The sequence below is a fragment of the Pithys albifrons genome, chromosome Z (assembly GCF_047495875.1).
Source record: "Pithys albifrons albifrons isolate INPA30051 chromosome Z, PitAlb_v1, whole genome shotgun sequence".
Classification (NCBI taxonomy): Eukaryota; Metazoa; Chordata; class Aves; order Passeriformes; family Thamnophilidae; genus Pithys; species Pithys albifrons.
In genome coordinates this window covers 1,306,907-1,332,974 of record NC_092497.1, presented here as the reverse complement: position 1 = coordinate 1,332,974, position 26,068 = coordinate 1,306,907, and the positions used below count along the sequence as shown (strand labels likewise).

Here is a 26,068-nt window from a genome sequence, read left to right as displayed (position 1 = left end):
ATTCAGAGTGATGGCACAGTGGGAGGCCACTGCTCTTGGACCATTGACTGGAAACCACGAGACTTAGCAAGAATGGAAGTGTAGAGTTTTGATAAAACATAAGTTAAAAACTTGTTTTAGGGAGTATTTTGTTATTCACGGAGATCCACACCAATTAATTCCCCACAGACTCATCTTTATGCAGCCAGTTTCTGTAAGGAAGATGAATGGTTGTATAGTACAGAGATATCTCCCACGCTTTACCCAGGGAAGCTGATGATAGATTTACTATCTACACACCTAAGACAGTCCATTCATCACAGCCATTTATGTACGTGCTAACAAATACATTTCTTAACTGCTGTGCAGCATTTCAAACCAAACTCCACGTTTTCAATTTACTCGAGACAGAGGCAGAGTGTAGTGTACCATGAAGATGATAAAATAAAACCAAAGTGGGGAGCAAAAGGCTTCATCTTCCAGTGACTTACAAGGGCTGAAGAACTACAACTTGTATTAAAAATTATTTCTTTTCTTCAAGGAAAAAAAAATTATTAAAGACTCAAAACACTGAATTCTTCAGCCCATGAAGTAACTGTGATGGGGAAGTGTGAAACAACAGCAGAATGTGGCTTTATCCTGAGTTCTCTGACCCAAAGCCACATCGCTCTCAGAAGATACTCTTGAGACAGCATGCTGGAAAATATTCAGATTTAAACACTACAGGATGAAAATCAACATTTTCTACAGTTTCTGTAATAAAACCTAGCGTGAGACAAACAAATTTGAAAATTCCCTGTTGCTTTAAAGGCAAATTGCTTGCACCCAAGTGAAACAAAACTCACAAAGATCAAGTTTGCTGTTATTATTTTGAAGTGATTTATATTTAGAGCCCTCACATGGGGTTTAAATTTAAAACAATGACTCTCCTTTTTGGTTTTATCCTTGACCAACCAATATAAATTGACTTGTCTCAAAATATAAGGGAATACAAAGGCATAATCAATGCTCATTAACTGAGAAAGATAGACCATAAAAATGCAGAAATAACTAATTCCCACACAATAAGATCCTGTTAAAGCACCTCTTCCCAAATTGGTTTATAAAGCCAATTCAAATACACAGATTATTCACAGTCTTGCTCAGCTCCTGCATCTGGATTTTCAAGACTGGAACTTTACGACCAATGTGGATGAAGAACAACCAGAGTCTAAAGTAAGCATTTTATTCAGTGCAGAGCTGATCCTATATAAAATTACCTTCCAGAAACATTAAAAGACATAAAAAAAATCTGTCCTTGAAGTATTGCAAACATTGGAGGAGGTCACTCTAAAATGCTGAAACAGGTCTTGGCATCCTTTGTTTTTTTCCCCCTGGATGAAGAACAAGAGCTGACAAGTTGCAGTGATAGAAGAGTTCTGTATTCTCAGTGTCCTGGGAGAAGATGTTGTGGGGTGATGGCCCCTGATAAGGCCTGATGGGTTGAGGGAGAGCCCTCAGCCCCCTGGAGGGGTCTCCCCACAGAAGACAAAAGTAAGGCAAACTGATAAGATTAACAAAGGATGGAGAAATAGCACAGCCTTCCTTTGTGATATCTTCTATGACTGCTCAGGGCCCCACCTCCCCTCAGGCATCTGCATCACCATCACCCCCCCAGTAGATTGACTGTTAGTCACAAAACCACATGAAGGAAAAAAAAAGGTATAAAAAGTGTGGAGTTTAAACTCCAGCAGAGAAGGGAAAATGTCACGACTCTGTGAGGGGAACTGCTGCAGTTTGTCCTGTCTCCTCCTACCTCCTGGAACAATGTAGGGGTGAGAAGACCATGTGCTATTTTTCTTCACTTTTCCTTTCTTAATTTTACTTTCATAGAATCATAGAATCGATTGGGTTGGAAAAGACCTCCAAGATCATCGAGTCCAACCCTTGGTCCAACTCCAGTCCCTTTACCAGATCATGGCACTCAGTGCCACGGCCAAGCTCAGCTGAAAAACCTCCAGGGATGGGGAATCCACCCCCTCTCTGGGCAGCCCATTCCAATGCCTGAGCACTCTCTCTGCAAAGAATTTCTTTCTGCTCTCCAACTTCAATTTCCCCTGGCAGAGCTTGAGCCCATCGTGCCCCCTTGTCCTATTGCTGAGTGCCTGGGAGAAGAGACCAACCCCCACCTGGCCAGAACTTCCCTTCAGGTAGTTCCAGACAGTGCTGAGGTCACCTCTGAGCCTCCTCTTCTCCAGGCTGAACACCCCCAGCTCCCTCAGCCTCTCCCCATAGGGCTTGTGCTCCTGTCAAGCACACGGTAAGCTTCTTACAAAGCTTACCCCTTTATACATTCTATCTTACATCTTATGCTAACACCTACTTTGATTCCTGCTTTCTAAGTATCTTCTTTCCTGACTGTGTTTTGCTGTCTTAATACTAACTACAGTAACTTGCTTCACACTTTGCTACTTTATATTGGTTATTGTCTTTTTGCTTTTCTTACTTTATAAGACCAGTTCTGTTTTGCTCTACAGTAATTTGCTTTACTTTCAATGTGCAGTTTCTTTTTCAACATGTGTGTTGATAAGCAGCAGTTTTGCTCTTCCCTTTTGTTTTGTGTCACAGACAGAGTGGTGTGCAAGATATTTTATTGTCTTATGTTATTGAAAGAGTGTCTGGATGAATGTTTTAGGTGGCTGTGTTTTTAGTTAGTAGTTCTTTGTTGCTGGTTTCTGTCTGTTGTGAAAATGGGGAACATTGCTGTGTTGTAACTTGAGTTTAGTGTGTTTGTACAATGTGTTTTGGGCTGGTTTCTTTTGGGGTCTTTTATTATCAATTAAATATAATCTTGCAGCTGAACGTTCTCACCGGCAAAGCAGAACCCACAACAACTGTCACATATTTGTATTAATAAATGTTATTTCGGGAGCTGTTGTGGGAAAAGTTCTTTTCTGGCTTAAGTAGCTTAAGTAGCTTCATATTAGAGGTCAGAATCCCTTCCAACCTGTGGGCTGTCCGTTAGTTGACAGTGTTGGGAACATAAGGCTCTGATTGTCTAGAAGTGCATATAGCTAATAACTTTTATTAATGCAGTTAAGACCAGAAATCTTTGCATTTCTGTCTCCCTCCTCCCTTTCATGTGACAGACATCATAACCAAAAGCATGCATGCAGAGCTGAGAGCATCATTTTTCAGTTTTTCAGGGTGGAGCGGTCTCTGCAGGAATCAATTACGTGCTGTAAGTAGATCCTGGCTGGTCTCCAGGTGCTACAGTGGTTTCTCCCCATTGTTCCCCCTTCACAGTTACTAATCACACACTGATTATAGTGCAGTAGGGTCTAAAATGCAGTTAGATGAGTAGAGATGGAAAAATGGTGTAAGTCTGTGGTGTAGTTATGAATGGGGAAGAACATGACGGCATGGCAAGACCTCATGAACAACCCTCAAATTCGACCTCACCAAACCTGCACTGGGGACTGTGGCTGCTTGTTTAGCACAGAAGTGCCTTTCTGTGGCCTCTTCCATGTGAAAAAAATAGCTTTTTCATTGATTTAGGGCTTATACTGCAAGAGGACAGAGAAATTTGGCCCTGCAATGAAGATCATAATTAAAGTCGACTCACAGGCTGGCTTTTAATTCCTCATTGTGGCTCAGAGATCATGAAATTTAGGAGTAATTTTTATTAGTTATTTCCTCAGATGACTTCAAGACTCTGGAGATGAGACTCAAAGGTGATTCTCTGTCTTCTAACAGGGTCAGATCCCCATAATAAGGACTTAAATCTTCATGCATTTTTGCCACCCTCCCACCCTGGCAGAGGAAAGAGAGAAAACGGTTTCTAAGAAAATTTTCCTCTTCTTTTTTTCCCTTTCTCCTTCTTAAGTAGATAGGATCAGATGATCAGGGAGAACCTCACCCCATCATCAGTTTTTGCCTGTCCATGGAGGTCAATGGCCAACAGAGTCTGCAGCAAAGCCACCTCATCTCAACATGCAGACAATGCCATCAATTCCCCCCCAAAATTCGGGGCAGGGAGTTTCTCATGGTGTTCAAATCACGCTTAGCTGGCTCTTCACTGAGCATATTTATAACCTTTTTATGCCACATAAAAAGGCTGATGTCTTTGCTGACATGAACACAAAGCTGCTTGGCACTAAAACGCAATTGATGCGTTTTTAGAATTATTTGCCCTTGTCATCTTCAGGGCTTATTTATAGTTTATGTTTTCTGATTTATTAGGCCTTAAAGAGCTCTTTTGAATTTTATATCACAGTCAGCAAGAGCCACATGACCTATAACCCTTCCTTTTTATAATGCAAGAGTTAGAAGCCTAGGATGCTTTGGATGTGTGGTGTGAAAGTCTACAGTAAAAATTTACAACCATTATTTTCTTTCTCTGCAAGTACAATCAAATTTTTTTTTCTGAAATGACAATTGCAACAAATGTCTGAAGCCAGGAAAATAAAAAACAGAAAGGAAAGCAGATTGTACAGTGGAAGGAGCTCCAGGCAAGGAGGAAGGAAGTTCTCTAGGGCAATGCTTGCTTCCAGCCAAGATGAGTGCAGAGGATATAAAGCTGCTGTTTTATTACTTGATGTCCACTTCCATCTGGGATCAAAGCTGGATTCCTTTATCTGCCAGGCATCAGCTTTCCCAGAGATTTCACCACATCAGATTACAACCCAGGACCAAACTGAAAGCACCAGCTGAAATGCTGGACAGAGCACCACACACTCTCTGTCAGCCTCACTTTGCAGCTCTTTGATTGATAATGAATCTCTTGGACAGGAAGAACTCAGGACCTAATGGGAATTTGGCAAACTGCAAAAAAATTTAAAAAGCAGAAAACCTACCCTGGTTTTAAAGAACCTAAATAAGCACTGTTTTTCCTGAAAACACTGGTGTTTCCTTCTCCCTCCCATGCCTCAGGTAATCACAGAATGCTTTGGGTTGGAAGGGACCTTAAAGCTCATCTTCTTCCAACCTTCTGCCATGGGCAAGGACACCTTCCACTAGACCAGGTAGCTCCAAGCCCATCCAGCTTGGCCTTGGACACTTCCAGGGATGGGGGATAATGAATTTGCTGGGTAAATCCCCCCACGGCAAACACCCAGCCCAGTACCTGGATGGGAATCCAGCTGCACTGATCCGGATGGTCTCCAGCACTCCACAGGCTCTCAGCTGCTGCACCGCTCTCTTTGGATCAAATCTGCAATGGTATTTGGGATAGAGATTAACACAGGGATAAGGAACCCACACTGACAACCCACCTGATAGCAACTCTTGCAGAGGCAGGAATTTTCTTCTGCTCTCATCATTAGTAAAGAGGTCGAATAAAACCATCCTCCATTCTTTTACATCCATAGTTATTCCCTCACAAATCTCAGGACAACCCATGCCTTGCTTTGGGAACAGGCTGCACAGATGTCACACATCTTCTCTCCATGTCACAAGGCACTGTGCTTTACAAGTACAACAGGTCTTGCTACTAACCCACTATCAATGCCAAGTAGTGATCTTCGGATAAGATGACAATTAATTAGTCCCTACGGGCATAATCTATCCAGCTTTGTAAAGCAATACAATTACAATACAGAAGGGAACAGGCTCCCCCACCACAAGCTGCCTGATGAACCAGACAGTATTACTTGTGCAGTTATAAGGTCCAGAAATCAAATTTAACAGCAAAATAAGTCTGATATATTCAATTTCATACCAAAACCAGGTCCCACAGGTTTGCAGACTAAGTTTACCAAGAACAGTGGTGCTCATATTCCTGACTAACACCTTTGGCAGGCATCATGTGGAAATTCAAGGGGTTTCTGCCCTGTTCTTTCCAGCTGGCACCATCCCTTTCCACTGGCATCTCATTTACACCAGTAATTTGTGGCAAAACACTTCATGACAACTTCCAGGTGAATATTTGGGCTGTGCCCTCTCGGGCTCCTGGCTTGAACCCACTCCCAGCCTGAACTATCTTGGCACAGAGTGAGTTCAGGTACCCTGCCCTGGACCAAAACTAGCGTGGCCAGCAGGCCCAGGGCAGTGACCCTTCCCCTGGACTCTGCCTTGGGGAGGCCACACCTTGAGTGTTGTGTTCAGTTCTGGGCCCCTCAGTTGAGGAAAGAGATTGAGGGGCTGGAGCGGGGCCAGAGAAGAGCAATGAGGCTGGAGAAGGGACTGGATGTGGCACTGAGTGTCCTCTGATACACCTCCAGGGACAGAGAATCCAACATGTCTTGATCCAACCCCACTGTGATCACCAGCCCACGGCACTCTGTGCCGTGGGCTGGAGATTACAGTGGGGTTGGATCAAGGGTTGGACTTGATGATCTCAGAGGTCTCTTCCAATTCAACTGAGAAGAGAAGAGCAACGAGGGTGGAGAAGGGACTGGAGCACAAGTGCTGTGGGGAGAGGCTGAGGGAGCTGGGGGTGTTCAGCCTGGAGAAGAGGAGGCTCAGAGGTGACCTCAGCACTGTCTGGAACTCCCTGAAGGGAAGTTCTGGCCAGGTGGGGGTTGGTCTCTTCTCCCAGGCACTCAGCAATAGGACAAGGGGGCACGATGGGCTCAAGCTCTGCCAGGGCAAATTGAAGTTGGAGAGCAGAAAAAACTCCTTTGCAGAGAGAGTGCTCAGGCATTGGAATGGGCTGCCCAGAGAGGGGGTGGATTCCCCATCCCTGAAGGTTTTTCAACTCAGCTTGGCCGTGGCACTGAGTGCCATGATCTGGTAAAGGGACTGGAGTTGGACCAAGGGTTGGACTTGATGATCTCGGAGGTCTTTTCCAACCCAATCCATTCTATGATTCTATCATTCAGTGTCCCTCATTGCTGCTCCCTCCTCTCACCTGAACAGTGAATGCACAAAAAGGTCCCAGCTCTTCAGCTCTGGAAGACCCTGGAAGAGGTCCCTGCATCAAGCTTGGACTCATAAATACACATGTACATAGATAGCTGTGTGAGGTTTCCAGAAAAAGGGAAGCTTCTCAGGTATCTGCTTGTCCCTCTCTAAAAGCCCAAGAAACATTTACACCTGCAAGTCAAGACTATATGAATAATTCTGCCTGATCTCTGCTGTGCAAAAGCAGCATGGGAAGTACTCCCCCCCTTCCCTGTGCTTTTTTCAATTCCCTGGACCTGTCAAGTCTACAAGCAAGTTATTCACTGCAACACCACCAACACTACGCAGGGTGAAAAATCAAGTCTGGACTGTCACTCACTTCAAGGAAGAACCCACAAGGGTACAATTTCCATAACAATAAATAATAAACAGGACTGGCAGATCGACAGGGAAACTTCAGACCTGGAAGATCCCAGGGCAATCCACATTGTACACGAGGGAAACTGCAACACAGCCAAGCCCTGCTTAGAGGGGGTGAAATGCAGTAACCAGAGAGGCTGCACTCATCTATCAGCAACAGCTCCAGCTATGGGCTAATCCTGAAATAAAGAGCTTGAAAGTGGGACTAAACATGTTATTTTATACTTCTTTTCCTTGCCACAGCAGGTAGCAGCAACCAGCAAGTTGCTCTTGGCCTGGGAACCCAAGTAAAAGATCACAAATGTCTGAACCAGAATTTAAAAGGAAAACTGACAAAGGGACAACCTTGTCAGGCATTCCCCTTGCACATCAGCCTTTTGAAGTCTTCTCCTTAACCTCAGACACAGCCTACAGCCAGATGCAGCAAATATCACTGCATGAAGCTAATGCTTCTAACAGGATTGAAGTCTGACACTCCTCTCCCTCATTGCAAATCTTGTCTTTTCACGGCATTGTAATGTAGGAATGGAAGGAATTCTGGGTGCAAGAGACTTGAAGCCTCTAGTCCAAACTCCTACATTTGAAAGCTGGGCCAGCTATGGGGGCAGACCCACAGCTCAGGACTTTATCCAGGCAAAAGCTGAAAACCTGTGAAGATGGAGGTTGCACAAGCTCTCTGGGCAGACTCCTCCATTGATAGACTGTCCTCAGGGAGAAAAAACACGTTGGATTATCTCCAGTCAGAACCTCTCATATCAATTCAGGGCTATTGACTCCTGTCCTCCCGCTACACACCGGCGTTAAGAGCATGATTTTGTCCTCTTGCTCACCCCTGTAGGTACTGAAAGGCTGCTATTGGGTCTTTTCTCCAAGATAAACACCTCATTTTAACAAAAAACATGATGCTCTTGTGAGCTGAAAAATGTGATGTTTTAGGAAAAGGAAACTTGTTTTCTCACTGAACAACGAAGGTAACACTGAGTGTTCTGCCCACTACAAAATACCACATCAGTGCTACCCCAGAAGAGTGACACTGATGTTCCACTTCACAGATGCCTCCTGGCACTGTGCATTTTCCAGCACACGTGTCTCTGAAACACAGACTGTTTTACAGCCACCCCAATATTCTCCACACCCAAGTTTTGCATATAAGCAAATAGAATTTAGGGGGTAAGTCTGATGAGAAGGGGCTGAGGGAGCTGGGGGGGCTCAGTCTGGAGAAAAGGAGGCTCAGGGTGGACCTTCTTGCTGTCTGAAACTCCCTGAAAGGAGGGGAGAGCTTTGGGGGTCAGGCTCTGCTCTAGGGAACAGGGACAGGAGGAGAGGGAATGGCCTCAGGTTGTACATGAGGAGGGGCAGGTTGGACATCAGGAGGAATTTCTTCCTGGAAAGGGTGGTCAGGCCTTGGAAAGGGCTGCCCAGGGAGGTGGCGAAGTCCCCATTCTTGAAGGAGTCCAAGGAATGACTGGATGTGGCACTCAGTGCTCAAGGTCAGCATCTGGCACAGGGTGGGCTTCATGGGCTGGGAGGGCTTTTCCAGACTAAACGATTCTGTGATTTTATTCAAGTCAAGCTGGTGATATACATTCCTCAAGCTGACGGCAGCAAGATCAATATTGACCAAGATTCTCAGAGCACAGTATCAATTAAGCAATCAGTGGTGGGCGAGGAGGGAAATCACCTCTTGGAGAAAACCCCCTTGGAAGACACCTGAACCAGAACTGGTAGAAGGGGATGCAACCCCACCACCCCAACCCAAAATAACCTCCTCCAGAACCATCCTTGTGTCTATTTTGGCTTTTTCTTTCTTCCCAAAACCCTGAGCTTGGAAAACTCTGCCATTCACCAGATGGGGAACATCACATCAGACCAAGGCATCACTCAGACTGTGAGCAGACACTGGCAGAATTATCCTCTTGGTATTTGCTACCCATAACTCTTGGAAGTACAACTGAGTTAATTAAAATAATTACTTGACAACCAGGAGCCAAGATATTTATGAAATTATATTAACTGTATGCTGAGCATCACATGAAACACTGAATTGAAAAGTTAAAGGCAGAGAAGTGAAGATGGATGAGCCAAAAGTATAGTTGGATGTGGATATGGATTCTTAGAAACATCTTTTGGAAAGGTAAAAACATTTCACCACACAGAATATCCTCAACACTTTCACTGCAGCAAGTCAGAAAACACTTTTGTGTTTTTTTCTAAAGAAAACAATCACAAAGCATAATCCTGAATTTCATTTAAATGGACAACCATTACAATAGGCAACAGGAGACTGAGGTGAGGCCCTAAACAGCTCCAGTACCTCAAAAACAATATGTACAGCAGAGCACAGAAACTGCCATCCCAGCAGACAGCCAACACAGCCTTCTCCAGAGCTGGTAACTAATCATCTAAGGAATCAGTTAAATATAAGCCAGTTTCTTAATGTCTTCTAACCTTTAATACTTTTCACCTTGCTGTTTGCAGGGGGAGAAGAGTCACGCCAGGAACTTCCTAGTGGATACATCTCCACCAGCACATCATGACCAAGGGTGAGCCTGTTCACAGGTGCTTCACCCCCCCTTTCAGCACGCTATTGGAGCTGTCTCTGCCCTCTGAAGTCACACTGTCCTCACTGGGAGCACTCAGCCTGCACTGGATCATCTGCAGGGAAGAGCCTCCCCGCTGAGTGAGGGGTTACAATCACAACCTTCTTAAAGCAGTTCAAGCATTTAGAGGACATCACAACATGATGCCAAGCTTGTTTTGGAATTACAGGGAACAAAACTGGGTACAAAGACACGACCAAGAGGCCAAACCAGACTAAGAGATCTCTGGTCAGAGTGCTCACTGCTTGCAATACATCCCGAAACTATGGAGGAAGATCAAGGCTGGCTTTTTGCTTCAGCTGTTCACTCACCTGGAAACCTGCCTGAAACTGATACAAGTCACGTCTTTACTCTCTCTGCATCTATTTTGGAGGCACCAAAACATTTCTGTTCATTTTACAAGCCCACTACCTATCTCTGCATTTTCATTTCTTCCTCTTTTCACTGTGTGGGACTGTAACTACTTAAATCAAAGCAAGTCTGAGATGAAATTGCACAAAGACCCAAGTACTGCAAAGCATGGATGCTCAGTATTAGCAGAGTATATCTATGAAATACTATAAACTGAATTAGTCTTCATTTCAGACGCACAAAAACCACACAATGAAACCCAAAAAAGTGACTCCAGCAAAATATATGAACCTTCCAGTGACAGGAGCAACATCACAAGGAGGGAACAATGTCTTTAGCAAGGGAAGGAGTCCAGAGCACACTCTGTTGGCATAAAGCTGAACACACTTGCTCGTATTAAATCTCACTTACTTAAAGGGGAGCTTCTCGTCGTTGGGTTTGATGCAGCGCACGTAGTGTGGGGTGGTGGCATTCAGGGTCTCCATCAGCAAATGCAGCGAGTTGCGGAACTGGAAGACAAAACCACTCATTTTGAGGAGTGTGGAAGGTGCTGTAGCTGTGCAGCCCAAGCTGGTGGGTGTCACAAGCCACCTAGGGTGCCAGTCCCTGGGTTTGACACAGTGTGAACCTCCCCACCTGCCCAGAGAATTCAGAGAAGGCACTGGCAGGGTGAGAACTTCCAGCTCAAGGTTCATGAGCAACAAGAGTTTGCTCAGAACTCTACCCAACTGGGTCTCTGAAACATCTTCAAGGGTGGAGGCAGCACAACCATTCTGGGCCTCTGTTGCACTGCTTGACTGTTCACACCAGAGAAAAAATGCTCTTATTCTGAAGTTGTTTCAATTTATGAGTTCCACAGTACATTGGGACACAGCCCAGTGAATCCTAGAGTGGCCTCCACCCTCCTCAGACCTCTCAGCTACTTCCAGTCAAGACTACTCTACCCTGCTCTTCCAGAGACACTGCCAGAAGTTATTGAAAATTCAACAGCCAAACATGGGTCATAGGAAAGTCTCTTTCCATCCCCAACCGCTTTTTATTTATCTATGATTCAAACTGAAGGAAAAAGAAGCAGCAAGACCTTGACTGGATTCCCCTGTTGTTGACTGACTCACTCAAATCATACACTACCTGGTGCCCCACTGTTTTCTTGTGTTCCTTGTTGGCAGCTTTGATTCCTGGTCTGGCAGAACGGACGCTGATTCTGGGTGTTCCTTTTCCCATGGGAGTGCTGGGCGCAGCATCCTTCTCTTCAAGGAATAAATCTGCCACCATTTGATACTAAAACAAAAGACAAAAGTTGAGAACCTCAGGCCATGCTTGTTGGGGAATAAACTCACCCGAGTCACATCGCTCAGGTCATTCTTCACCCATTTTAAACCTGGAAGGGTAAAAAGGGCAAGAAAAGTGAAATCAAGAAGCATTGTCTACATAAACCACAGCAGTAGGACCACTGACCATTCACACTGTTGTTCATGAATCCTTGGAATGTGCATATTAAATCTAATTAGCCAAAAAAAAAAAAAAAAAAAGGCTGGATGGCTGAAGTCTTGCCAAGGCACAAAACCTCCTGAACGTGAGGTGACTTTTGCTCCCAAGTCTTGGTTTCAGAGTACTCATCCAGTTCTAACCACAGCAAGATGCTGCCTGCACAGCACACACCCCTGGAATGGGGTCTCCACAAGACAAGGTCCCACCATGGCCCCAGAGGCACCCCTGCTTCTCCAAACAATTAAGAGACACCATCCCTTCCTCACTAATTACCTGCCTATCAGCTGAACATATAAGGTGGTGGGCAGGACCACCATTCCACAGCCTTAGATGCACCACATTTAGCTCCTCAGATCCCTAAAGTCCAGGATTTCTGGCCAGCCAGCAGCAACATTTCCACTTCATAAATGGGAGAACAGGTGAGCTGGCAAATGCACTTAATGTCTTTTTCTTATTATTATTTAAGGAGCAGGATATTCAAATTTGCATTAGGCCAGGGAACTTGAATATTAAGTAAGTCACCATAAATCTGGTCTGGATAGCAGGGCTGTTAAATTTTCACATCTTGAATCCATCTCTGCACCCACACTGGCTACAGCCACCCTGCATTTACACTAGAGGGAAAATATTAAAATGCCTGTGTCAGGAGCTGGGATTTCATGTGTCACCAAGCTGATGCTGGAGCATCTGAGGGAGAAAATCAGCTTGCCTTGTCCATGGCATGCTGTGCCTGACAAGTCCCCAAAAACACCGACATGAGGCAGCATTGTTGCACTGCAAGTGTTCCTGCCTCCATCCCACCCAGGCTCCTCCAAGAGCCAAACCTGGCTGCCATTTCCATGAAGATCCCAAGAAGACTGCAGGGGTTTACCACTTCATAGACACAAATGGACAGTCCCCACGTCATGAAGGATCTCTGCCACATCCCTGGACTGAGAGAGGATCATTTCCAGCCCTAATCCCATGGACTGTTCTCACAGCTTGTCAGCCTGGCAGCTTAAATAGCACTGTGGAAAGAAACTAATTTGCAATACATAAAAAAATTGCCTGAAGACTCTGGGACAGTGCCTTCTAAGGATCTGCTTTATACTCACAGTTTTTATTTTTATCTCTGTGGCTCACTCAACTCTTACCAGAATAAAGGCTAACTCCTTCTTTGCCTGACCCTTTACCCCCCAAAAAATACATCTGACAGCTGTTGTACTTGGGTGACATGTCACTGCCTTGGATGCTTTGACTCCTGCAAACACAGGATGTTTGGATGGCACAGGTTTGGTGCTGGAAGACATCCAACACAGGCTCTGCATCACCATCTCACACTTGACGATGTGCTAAAACCCCTGGCTGTAATTTTGGATTTCAAAATATCCTCTGAACACACAACTGGGAGTGCCATCAATCCCTCCATCCACTTGCCATTGGTAACTGCATTGCCTGTTCCTGGGGAAGGATCTCAGAGCTGAGCTTCCAGCTCAGCATACTGCAAACCTGGTGAAATTGGGTTCATCTTTAGCAGCACAGGATCTATTCCACAGGGTCAAAACCATCAGTGCATTATTAGTAATTAGAGAGAACTGGAGCATAATCCCTTTGCAGCATGCCTGTATGCTCTCCATCAGTATTTCAATCAGTTTCTTTAATTCAAAGAATATAAACTCTCAACTGTTCTAGCTGACCAGTGCTTACAGAGCTAATTAGCTGCTTTATGAAGTCTCTTTCACCATCTTGTTGATGACAGTGATTGCATTCTAATTAGCAGAAGGCAGTTCTGCCTTGGTGGGAGTGCTTCATCAGCCACGTGCTTGTTGATGGAGAGGTGTTTAGGTCCTTTCTGTGTTAAACTCAGTGTTCCCCCTTGCCCTCCACATCACCTCAGTGGGCATACAAAGAAGAATGAGGTGAATACTGTGTACAGGCCTGGTCCTGAGGATAGGACAAAGTCCTCACAGCACAACCTTTGGCAGCACAAATTGAAGTTTTAGTCAAATTAGCACATCTGAGGAGCAGACTCAGCACTGGCACTGCGGCGCTCTTTGGTTCAGAGAGACCAGGTTGCTTTTTACAGCAGAAGAAAATTGTTTTTATTTGTTTATGGCCCTGGAGGGCACATGGCAGGCAAGAGGCAAAAAAATCAGGGTAACACAATCTGCTGGCAAACAGGGATTAGGGAAACCAAGAGCAGATCATTGGGGTTTAGAGGCTTTCCAGGAGGAAGGTGAAGATGCTCCTGCTGCTCTTCTTCCCAGGACAGACCAGCACAGGCTGATAAAGTCACTGCCCCCATGTTATTGAAGAAAAGCCTTAAAGGCAGAAATTCCTCAAACTATCTCCCAAATGTTCTCAGAGCCAAGTGAGAGTTTTGTGCGGGATCAGAGAAGCTGTGGCTGCCCCATCCCTGGAATTGTCCAAGGCCAGGTTGGATGGGGCTTGGAAGAACCTGGGATAGTGCAAGGTGTTCCTGTCCATGGCAGGGGGTGGAACAAGATGGTGTTTAAGGTCCCTTCCAACCCAAACCATTCTGTGATCACAAATGCAGATGTTGGTATCACTTACAAAGCCACCACCCTGAAGTCACAGGGTTCAAACAGTTGATCCCAAGGAGCATTGCCTTAGTTTGTAGGACAGGAAAGCTCAAACCTTTGGTCCCAAGACACATTAATTTTTAGGGGGGTTTCAGTGGGTTGTTTGTGGTTTGGGGGTTTTTTTCTAGTTTCTTTAGGTTTTTTCCATTGAAGCAAACCAGTTGCTAGGAGTAGGGTTTCTTTACCTATTAAACAAACTTCCAGTCTGCTCTGGTATTACATTATAGTCCCTATATATGACAGAGAAAACTTTTTTACTTTTAAAGAATGAATTTCAGGGTCCCCAACACTCCACAACACATTATCCAATGAATTACATCTTTCCTCTGCAACCAAGTCAAATAGAAATCTCTACCAAACACTGTCATTTCTGCAGCACTGACTCCACCAGCAAGTTTAACACTGGCTAAATAATTCATCATACAGCATCAATTATTCTTGGAGGCTACCTGGCATTTCTAATAAGCTTTAATCATGCCCAGATTTTACCCTGGGAAGCTTCCTGAACATGCAGAGCTCTTGATTTGGGCATTATTAATGTCCAGCTTCACAGTTGTTAAGGTCACAACTACCTCCATGGATGAGAAAATTGCTCATCCTGTCATCTTCATAGAAATTCCTTCCTGGGACATGGGGCAAGTCACTCACAACAGTCAAATAATTTACCATTCTCATCTCTGAACTTTGACAGGAACAAACTCCTGCATAAAATGCTCTTTAAAATAGTATTTCCTCCATCTCCCCTTACCCCACTCCTGATTTAGGGTGGCATTTATAAGGTGATAGCCAGAAGTAAACTCAAGGGAGAGAGGCACAAAGAGGAGTAATATGGATATTGTGACACATCTGCTTGCAACATGCAGGGGGGTTCAAAACCTGTAATGCAAAAAAAACCCCAGGCCAATTTAACATACTGCCCTGTGGTGTGGAAGGCTCTGAAATGTTTTGGATAAAAGCAGATGCATTCCTTCCTTAAACCACACACAAGGTTTTTGGTGGCACAACAGTGCCCCAAGGTCCTGCAGCCTTGATTTGGCTGCTGGATGGTGTGTTGGACTTTGTAGGGCTGGATTTTAGCAATAAGTCCTTAAGAAAAGCTACCCTGGAAGGGATGAGGTTGTCTATGAAACTTCAATTCATTAATTGACAATGAAAGACTCAGGGCTGCAGGGAAGAACTTTGGGTCTGTTTTTAACACACCAAGTATTTGAAATTCCTTAGATGTCTGTGGTATTGACACTTTTAACCCAATCCACCCTAGTGCTCATGGAGAAGAAGAGTCTGGTACTGGAAGTCAGTGTAAAATCTGCTCAATTTACACATAAAACTGTAAAGTCTCCAACTCCATTGCCAAATGCCTTTTTACTGCAGGCAGGACCCACAGCAAAGCCTGCACAGCCCCACAGCTCCTGCTCCTCTGCTTCCAACATCCCAAAAAGTCCCTTGCCCACAGGACTGCCAGAGATTTTAAACACTGAGAGTCAAAATGCTCTTTACCAGGAGACCAAGGTCAACCAATACATCCCTTGTTGGCACTTGAAGCAATGAGATGTTGACAAGGTGTTTCTACAACACTCAGGAGAACAAAGGTATGAGACATGAAATCTTGTAACACGGGAGGGGCAGTGTGATCATCAACATGAGTTAATTTGTTAAAATTATATATTGGCAGTGGTGTAAACCAGCTCCACAGCAGCTGGAATGTCTCAGAGTTTGGGTAACACTTCCAGCACTGCATATTAACCCTATTTTTGGCATACTAATTATTAATTAGAAGACATAGGGACAGGTAGGTTGGACTACAGCTAATATGAACAGCTATTTTCATATGGATGGGTGATAGAGTCATCAAGGCTACCCAAAACACACAGACTACACTGCTGGCCATGGCTTCTAACCCCAGGATCACCTTCATTTTGAGCAATCTGGTCCAGTGGAAGGTGCCCTTGCCCACGGCAGGGGGTTGGATTGAGATAATCTCTAAGGTCTCTTCCAACCCAAACCACATTCTGATTCTATGGTAACACCTTCAGATGATGGGTAGGGAGCTCCAAGCAAGAGTTAAGCTGTTAAAATAGCTATTCCTAATTTTGGCTCTTGGTGACCCAAAAAGGAGGAAGAGGAGCAGTAGGTTTGGAAATTACTTTTGCAAAGCGTTTTGACAGGATACTTCACATCAGGGTGAGAGAACACACTCAACCACACACATCCACACCCAGCACCTCCCACTACCCCTTTCTCCCTCCTCCACATCCCACTTATTTTCCATTTTTACTTGCTGTTGGTGGCTGGAGGCAACTACATGTTCACAAACTCAACATGCCATGGTGTGACACAGGAACACAGAATTTGGCTCTAGCCAGGATCACTGCCATGATTTACTGCTTTTACCTTGCTGGCTTTCAGGATGTTGATCTGTTCCTCATACACAGTGTCCCTGTTCTTCTCCAGAAACCCCTCACTCTGGTATTCCACCTGTCAGGAGACAAAAGGAAGCTCAGAGGGTAAAGACAAACTGCACAGGGACAAGGTGCTCTCACCCCTCCCCTGCTGTCAGGAGCTGACCCAAGAAACCTGAGGGGGGGAGAGGAGGGAACAAGTGGAATTTGAAGGTCACTTTTTACCAAAAGAAGTGAATCTGAATGAAAGTAAAATCCTTACAGCAAACACAGATTGTTTCTTTTTGCTCTGTATGGAAACCAGGGGTAAAATAATGCAAAGATCATCAGTAACTCTACAAGCTCTTTTGTTCATTCCTCATCTTGTAAGCTAATCAATAAACCTCAAAAGATGCCCTGTCTCTCGTAGGTCTCTTAGTTTTTGAAATTGCAGAGGGTTGGGATGCAAAAAGGAACTTAGAAAAACATTTTTAGAAGTGTAATTTGGAGAGCACAGAAGAGAAAGGGTTTTTTTAACATTTGAAATTGCCTGAAATAAGTGACCACAGATTAAAAAAAAAAAAACAACAAAAAAAACCCCAACAAAACCAACCAACCAAACAAAACCAAACAAAACAAAACAAAACCAACCAACCAAACAAAACCAAACAAAACAAAACAAAACCAACCAAAAAAAACAGGAAAACTTGCAAAGAGATATTGTTTGTGAAGGATGCAAGTGTAAAACCACTTGACTAAGGAAAGGTGAGTCCCAGCCTCTGCCATGAAAAGTGCCTCTCATCCAAGGCCAACCTGGTTAGGAGAAGCACCTGTATGGCACAACAGCACCTACATGTTGAGTGGCTCCTCAGACACATCCCTGGCTTGGTATCATTTCTTATTTTCCTCACAAATGTGTGTTTTGGATAACTGCAAGCTTTGAGATTCTTATTTGCTGCGACTGACACCTGTCACATCAGGGTTTTGGTGAAGTTGGAGCCCATGAACAAATCCCTACAGCACCAGACACTGGGATTTAGTCTAGTTTAGTCCCACAGTTGGCATCTTCTCTCCCTCAAAAAGGTGGGATCAGCACAGGATCACCTCTCACCTCCTGCCCACACTGTGCCTTGCTGACACTCACAGCTCTGCCTCTTCAAAAATAATTCCCTCTTCCAACACATTTTCTGTCAAGCTGCCCTTACAGAAACTCATTTTGCTGCAGCTCTGAGAAAGAGGATTTCACTCTCATCCAGAAACCACAACAATTTACAGCTTAGAGGAGAATAGTTCTGAGTCTGAAGTTCCTCAGAGCTGAGCTAGACTCGAGCACCGAGGGGAAATTACTGCCAATCAGGCACCTCTATCACCAAAACGCAGCTCACTGGGGCTACAAACCAATTTTCCCTCACATGGCTGTTCTTTGCCCTCTGTGCACCTCCCACTTCCAGCCCCAGGTACCTTATCAGTGAAGTGCAGGATGATGAAGGAGGTGTTGGACATTCGAGGCTTCTGGAAGTGCTGGTTGGAGCTGTGGCGGTCGTAGAGTTTCTGTGCCCAGTTCTGGTCAGTGCCCTTGGGAACCTGCACAGGGGGGAAATGGACCAGTTATAGCAGTGTGTGCTACTTTATTTTCTTGTATATTCTTGGCAAAAACACTAAAATTTCATTTCAAGTGATCAACACCCAAATGCCAGTGCTGTTCCAACAGACAGAACAGCTGTTGCAGGGAAATAAAAAACAAAATAAAAAAAATTAAGGAAGTGTTTTTACACTTCAGTTACACTAATTGCTCAGGTAACAACACCACTTTATTAATTCTATTTTTGGTGAATGAATGGTTCCAGAAAACTGCCATCCAAGACAACACGCAGGAAGTTCTGGCTTATTTAATTTAAAATAATGATAATACCATTCTTTTACATACTAAAATTAAATAATAATAAAATCATAATTCTTAAGAAATCTCTGCCTCTTTGGGATCACTTGGATCCCAATCCCAGTTACACACAGGGCTGATACTTCAAACCCACACAACTGCCACATGATTTCCACATCCCCTCCCACAATCCAATCTCCTGTGCCACAGATATCCTGGATGCCAAACCCTCCTGCTGCCTCCTATTCACACTGAAACCAGGATGCAAAATCCCATGTCAACCCACACTTGAAAGGATTTGGACACTGTACATCAAGATATCAGGTGTTGCCTAAGAAATTCCTTTGGTAGAATGGGGCAGAGAATGGAGAAATTCTAAAAAACTGCAAAGACTTAAAAGAACACCTCACAGCAAGTGAAGGGGCTTTCACAAATCAGCAGCTAAAGGAAGGTTTGAGCTTTCCTTCCTTCCCAGAACCTTCAGGTTTTACACACTAAATAACATTAAAATTAAGTTAATGCCATATACTGTCAATTTCTTTTGTTTTATTATTTTCTAAGCACATATAGCAGCATAGCAGCATATAACAATATGCTGCAATTTCTAATATTAAATGCATCATTGTCCTTCCCATAAAGACTCATTCGTTTATATTTATATAAAATTTATATTCCTCCCTGCAAACCAACCAAAACCCCCAAAACTTTCCAAAAAACATAAAGGCATTTTGAGGAAAGCACCATGGCTGTACATATCTTTTATTTTGCACTTTTCCAGCCCAACAAGCTTGTCATAAAATAAAATTTTTGAAAATTAAAGGAAACAAAGAGTGAGGGCTGCAAGTCACAGCTGGTGGGGTTATTGCCATCCCATGGATCTCTCACTGTCAATAGGACAGGAATGGCTGCACATACACACACATAGACACAATATTTGACAAAAAAAAAAAAGGCTGACTGTATAATTGAGGTTAGAAAAAGAGAAGAGCCAGGAGAAAAGTGTTAGGCAATATTTAACATCAGACAAAAGCCTAGAGACCACTGAACAACTGTGCAGCATCAGGGAGAGCTCTGGATTAACCATGAGGAATTTACACAGATCTCTGTATGAAAAATGACACAGGGAATAGGGGCAGCAAACAGTGAGAAGGAACACTTGAGACAGATGAGTAATATTTCTCTATGCTGCTCTGAAACAGCCTTTGATTTCATGACAGCAAACCAAAACACACCAGAAGGGTTCCTGGACACAGGGATAAGAATGTCCTGCCCATCCCCATTAACAGGGGTGAATTAAATGCAGCATCCACTCATGCACACCATGCTATCCCAGATTTATTTATATTTCACAGTTTTTAAGTGTAGCCAATTATGGATACAGATAGAAACAACACAGAGTATATATAAATATTAAAAGGCACTTAGTTATGCAATTATATACATGTTTTATTTACGCAAGATAGACCTACATGTTTGAACTACAGAGTTATATAAATGCAGATGGGTTTCTTTTCATCAGTTATATTTAATATTTATATGTAAAAGACATTCTTTCTGGAGCTATCACTGGGTACCTCCTGTTCAGGACTAAGCCACAGGTGCAGAGCAGGAGCATCTGAGCCATCAGATGCTACAGGGAGCAGATTTACCCTCCACCAGCTCTTTTCTAGGCCATCCACTTTGCTGAAAAACCTGCTTATCTCAGAGTTGAACTTCAAAGGCATCGCTCCTGCCTCCCAGAAAGAGGGTTTTGCCATACCCTGCTCACTGCCCTGCAGCCTTGGGTATTTTTAGCTGCCTGGGAAGCACCTGATAGGGACCAAGTTCCAGAGATAAAAACTAACAGCGCCTTTATCTGCACTGTTATAACAGCTTTTGGTATTAGCTTGGCAGTTTAAGGCCTTCAGAGCCACTGAGAAAGTTATTTAGAGACTATCTCACCTTTTTTTTAGGGGATGAGGAAGAGGAAAAGCAACTGCCTTGCAAGTTTTGTGTGGAATCTTTAAACAAGGTAAAACTTACACCAGAAATAGCACAAGGTCACTGATTCTGCTCGCCCTCCTTGCTGTGCCTCTGTCACTCTGCATGAAATTGGTGGGACAGCATAACCCTGGCCAGTGTCACCTCCCCTCTCCACACACTGTCCTCTGAGCTGCCAGGAGCTACTGCAACTGAAATCAAACCCACCCAGTATGACCAGGGTCAGCCCCACGGGCTCAAGTCTGCCCATTTTGCATCCCAGGGCAAAGAAACAACCAAGATCACCAAACAGCCAAGCTGAGGAGCTGCCTGGAGCTGCCAGGTCTTCCTTGCACCATCACCTCCAACAGGAGAACAGTTAAACGGATGAAACCTACAGGTCATTGGCTTTAACCTGAAGGAGGGTAGATTTAGATGGAATATTGGGAAGAAATTCTTCTCTGTGAGGGTGGACAGGCCCTGGCACAGGTTGGGCAGAGAAGTTGTGGCTGCCCCTGGATCCCTGGAAGTGTCCAAGGCCAGGCTGGACAGGGCTTGAAGCAATTTGGGATAGTGGGAGGTGTCCCTACCCATAGCAGGGGTGTTGGAAAAAAATGGCCTTTAAGGTCCCTTCGAACCCAAACCATTCTACGGATTCTATGATTCAAATCTAATGATCTAAAAGTGAACCCTCTGGAAGGTATCTACATTTTATTTCCCTTGTCTGTAACTCCAACACGAATTAAAGCCTGAAAAGAGCCTGGGCTTCCTCTGCACTCCAGAGACACGTTCCACTGCAAGTGATGTGCCTGACTTTGAAGTCATCAAAGCTGACAGCATGACATAGGGGAGGTTATTCTGCCATCAGATGGGACGGCCTGCCTGAAAGGAAAGCCCAGAGGTTCAACCTCCCTGTATCTGTTTGTGGTGCAGAAATCCCCCTGGACAGGACAGGGCAGCACAGGAAGGCAACGTGCTGGTTTCTGATGCTCCAAAAACTAATGAGTCCAGACAAGGAAAACACATTTGCTCAGATATCCAAGTTCACAGCGATGTGCGGAGACAAGTGGGATTGGAAAGCAGTCAGCCAGAAACAGACTTCAGTGTTTCTGGCACTTGACAGAAGGACACAGGAAAGGTTAAAGAGCATCTTTTGAACAACATTAGAAAATGCATTTGGCACATTAACAGCATAACACAATGGCAACGTGCCATTAAACACAAACCAGAGCCACAAAAGAGTTCAAGAACATGAGGGAGTCTGTGGGTTTGGTAAGACACATCGCCCCTTTGGCAGCCTCAGGGTCAGGCTGCTCCTCAACAGAAAGGATTTCACTAAGATCCCTAACAAATCTTGGACAACAATGCCATAATTGACACATGAATCCTTGCAAACAGCCTGTTCTTGACTGAACCCATCTGGATGCATTTCATGCTAATGGATACCTTTCCTCTTTTTCACAGATTTTTTTCATTTCTACTCCCACCCCAACAGGACAGAAAAAATCCAGAAAGCAGTGAAGTTGCAGGAGACCTTATGGAGAAACCTTGGCATCCACAGCTGCCTCTGACTGTACTCCCAAACAGAATCACAGAATGTCCTGAGTTGGAAAGAACTCCCAAGGATCACCAAGTCTACCCCAGAATCACACTGTGCCTGAGAGCCTTACCCAAAGGACTTGGGAAGGACATGGAAGACAAGCAGCTCTACCATAGGGCACATAGTTTCAGCCTGAAAAGCAGGACAGCTCATCCAACTTTGTCAGAGACTTGACTGCCCTTCTCAGAGGGTTTCCATTTCCTTTGAGGATAATTTAAATCTCTTGAAAAACCAGCCCTGGCTGGCTGCTCCTCTCCAGAGAGTGAAAGTCACTCTTTGTATGTTCCCTCCAACCTCAAAGCCTTCAAAGTCTTCCTAAGAAGTGTGCTGTCCCCTCACAAAAAGTGCAACCATACCCCAAATGCATTCCAGACACCCAAGCAATCATCTCACAGCTGGATTTTCAGAAGACAGCCTCCCTCCTTTTGGCTCACTTCTTCTGATAGGCTCTACATTTATCTCCTTGCTCTCCTCAAGGACTTGGCTCTCATTCCAAATTATGTACTACCACCCCTCTTTGTCTCATGGTGATTCCATTCACACTTCACAGCCCACCACAAGAAGATTCACCTAGATGCCCTTCTGCCCTTTCCCATCTCTTCAGGCTCCTCCATTTGTGCTTGAGCACTTCAACATCACATCACCACAGTGCATGGGACATGAACTCCTGCTGTTCCTCCAAACCAAAACCAAGATATCCTAAAAGCTCCAAGCAGGTCAAACTCCAGTGTAGCAAACTGGAAAAGGCTCTTTGAGGACTCCACAGTCACTTAGCAGAGGACACAGGTCACAGTCCATGGGGATTATAAGGGTTCCTGGGCAGAGCAAGGACGTAATGGAGGTAGGACCAAATAAGCTGAAAAAGCCACCTCAAACCCTACTAATTCTACAACAGCTTCCAAATCCTAAGAGTTCAAAGCTGTCTTAAAAAACCCAAACATAAACACCTCCCTCCTGAAGAGGGACTTTTCACAAAGCCATGAAGGGACAGAACAAGGGGGATTGGCTCCATGCTGCCAGAGGGCAGGGTTATGGGATATTGGGAAGGAATTCCTGGCTGGAAGGGTGAGAGGCCCTAGCATAGGTTGCCAAGAGAAGTTGTGGCTGCCCCTGGATCCCTGCAAGTGTCCAAGGCCAGGTTGGACAGGGCTTGGAGCAACCTGGGATAGTGGAAGGTGTCCCTGCCCATGGCAGGGGATGGAACTGGATGGGCTTTGAGGTCCTTTCCAACCCAAACCATTCTGTGATTCTATGATTCTGTATCTTAAAGCCTGTTCTAGGAACTAAGGGTTTCCTCATCTGCTTTCATGAGACAGGTACTGTTCTTAACACTCCAATCTCAGTTGAAGAGTCCTCTTTCACTGCCAATTCCTGTTTCAATTTTCCTCTAAATAGGGACAAGACTCTCACATGACCTTTGCTAGCTGAACTGCTTCAGCACATACCCAACCACCTCCTCCTCATCCACACATTAAAGATTAAAAAACCATCCATACTGTGAAGCAAGAACATTATTTGACAAACCCTCTGCATTTGTGCTAATGCTTCATTATGTAGCCAGGATCCCCTCAATGCCCTTTCAAAGTCCCAGAGTACATTTACCCACGACTGTATGTCCTAATGAGGTGATGTGCAATTACACTACTGTGGTCCCACCCTGAGAGGTGAAACATTTCCATGTGGGTAAAGGGTTTCATCCATAAACCAGTGCTTTCAGTTGACAGATTTTGCAGAAATATTCATAAAACTGGAGAACACTTGCTGGTTATTATAAAAGACATGATTACAGGGCCTGTAATAAGGGCTTGTGACTAATGGCAGCATCCCCCACTGACATGTAAATTACCAGATAACTGGCATTTGATCTGGGGTGGGGAATGGATCTTGTGTTTCATTTGTTTTGGTCAAAAAATAAGCATGGATGAAAAAAAGGAGTAGTAGGCACATCTACAGCAAAGCTGCCCATATTACTGGTGGTGCATGGGAGTTGCTCTGTCTACTGGAATGTCACCAGCAGCAACCAGTGCCAGGTGCTCCAGAGAGGAGACAAAGGTGTTATTCCCAACAAGGCACAAGGAAAACTTCATTATGGTCCTCAAAGCATCCAGGAGACACTTTGAGCCTGAAAAACTTAACAGGCCTTATAGCACAGAGACCAGAAGAAAACATACTGAATATCATGCAAACACTCTGACCTCCTTCCAAGCCACCACTGGCTGAGGTGCTATTTTTAAGGACATGAAATTAAGTTTAATTTGTTCTCATTTTTGAGGGGTCTTCCAGACAGCAGTTTTGGAAAGTGGAAGCCCCAAGTCTGGGTCATAACAAGGAGATAGATGGAGTGTCTGTACCCCAGCTGAGATGGGGATGTGCAGGTTGGGACAGCCCCACTGTGCCTGGAAAAGCAGTCCTATCACCTAAAGAAGAAAAAACACTTGACAGGTTACCCCTTTCCCAGACAAACTCAGGTTATACATCTCCTTAAATCCATTCCAGCAGGGAAATTAGTCTAAATAATGAATCCAAAACCTTTCCTTCTGATGCAATGTGGCACTCATGTTCCCAGGCCACCACATCTGTCCTCTGCTTGTGGATCCCACAGAGCCAAGAGGACTTCTTTATGTCCTTCTTATCACCCTGGTTATCGTGTTGATGGCCCTTTCCCTTCTTCAGCTCTCCCACCAGCCTTTGCCTCATCCCTCCCTGCCCTTGTGCAAAGATGCTCAAAGCCCTTCTGCAATCAGCAAGACATTTCCTGGCACAAAATCAATCTCACCCTCAACGAAAACTCTTCCCAAGGCCAACTTGTTGGATCACAACACAGCAAAAGCAGCCTGAGGCTCCTCAGGGCAGTCACATGCAGCAGGAGGGCTGTCCCTGTCCCCTTCCAACAGGACATCTTCAGCACCAAAGACCTCCAAAAAAATCTCAAGAGAATCTCCCATCTGACAATTCTTATTCCCAAGTATATTTGATAATTCATGGCTGAACAAGGCATTAACAAGGAGTTCAACCTTTCTTAGGACTCTCAAGAAAGTTGCCATTCTGGCCTTTCTTCTCAACTTTTAAACCAAATTTAATTTTGGTTTGTATGAGAGAAAGAGTATAAAAGAGAGCAAACTGCTCTCCAGCATTACAAGTCTCTGAATTCTGTGCACTAAATGCAATCAGCTTTACTACAAATACCCACAGCGAGAGGACTCGGGTCTCCCTCAAGACAAAATAAGGCTTGAGACAGGGAGGAACTCCATCTCCTGGACAACACCAAAGAAATCACATCTCAAGCAATGGTTATTCCTAAGTAGAGCCAGGCCACAGACAGAAGCACTGGATGAGATCAGGTACCCAGGCTGGTAGCCAAGGAGGCTCTGAAGTGTTCTAAAGCAAAGCAAATGCCAACAGCCAACCCTTAACAGCAACATGTGTGTTTACTCCCTTACAGGATAACTCAGGTTAAAGCCTATTATTTATCCTTTTGGAGAAACACTAGTGAAAAGGTGAGTGGTCCTCTTTACCTTGCACTCTTCATCCAGCAGGTCCAGGATCCCAAGTTTAGCCTCTATAAGGTCTATGCAGGGCTGGTTATCGTAGAAATCTATGAGAGTCCAAGGGATTCCCTCCTTCATGTACTCTTCTTGCTCCAGTTTAAACACGTGCTGGGTGTGGAAGAACAGCAGAGTTATTGACCATGACCCAAACAGCCCCTCACACACCCCCTCCCTGTCCCCACTGGAGTGCAGCATTCCACAAGTACATCCAGAAGTCATAGAGGATTTAGGTGCCTCACATTCCCTTGTCCAGACACTGCCATTTACACAGTTTAGCTTCTGGCAAGGAAAATAAAAGCACTACACCAGGAAACCACGGGGCAGGGGAAAATAAGGCTTTAAATGACTTTCACTAGAAAATGACTGAAGCTGTCACTACATTGAGGTGGAAGCCATATATTGAAGTGGCAATGACACATATATCTTTTGGGCTGACAAAAATCCCTCCCTCCTTTATTG

General features: G+C 44.6%; 1 protein-coding gene across 2 annotated transcripts in view; it reads right to left on the bottom strand.

Moving 5' to 3' along the window:
• MYO5B (myosin VB) overlaps positions 1-26,068 on the bottom strand; it is a 172,605-nt gene that overhangs the window by 68,056 nt on the left and 78,481 nt on the right. For both annotated transcript variants that reach the window (XM_071580010.1, XM_071580011.1), the window contains exons 12-17: positions 25,577-25,717; positions 18,085-18,207; positions 16,637-16,720; positions 11,304-11,453; positions 10,584-10,681; positions 5,084-5,170 (exon numbers count right to left, since the gene is read on the bottom strand). In XM_071580010.1, the coding sequence (XP_071436111.1) occupies positions 5,084-5,170; positions 10,584-10,681; positions 11,304-11,453; positions 16,637-16,720; positions 18,085-18,207; positions 25,577-25,717 (683 nt within the window). The remainder of the gene's footprint in view (positions 1-5,083; positions 5,171-10,583; positions 10,682-11,303; positions 11,454-16,636; positions 16,721-18,084; positions 18,208-25,576; positions 25,718-26,068) is intronic.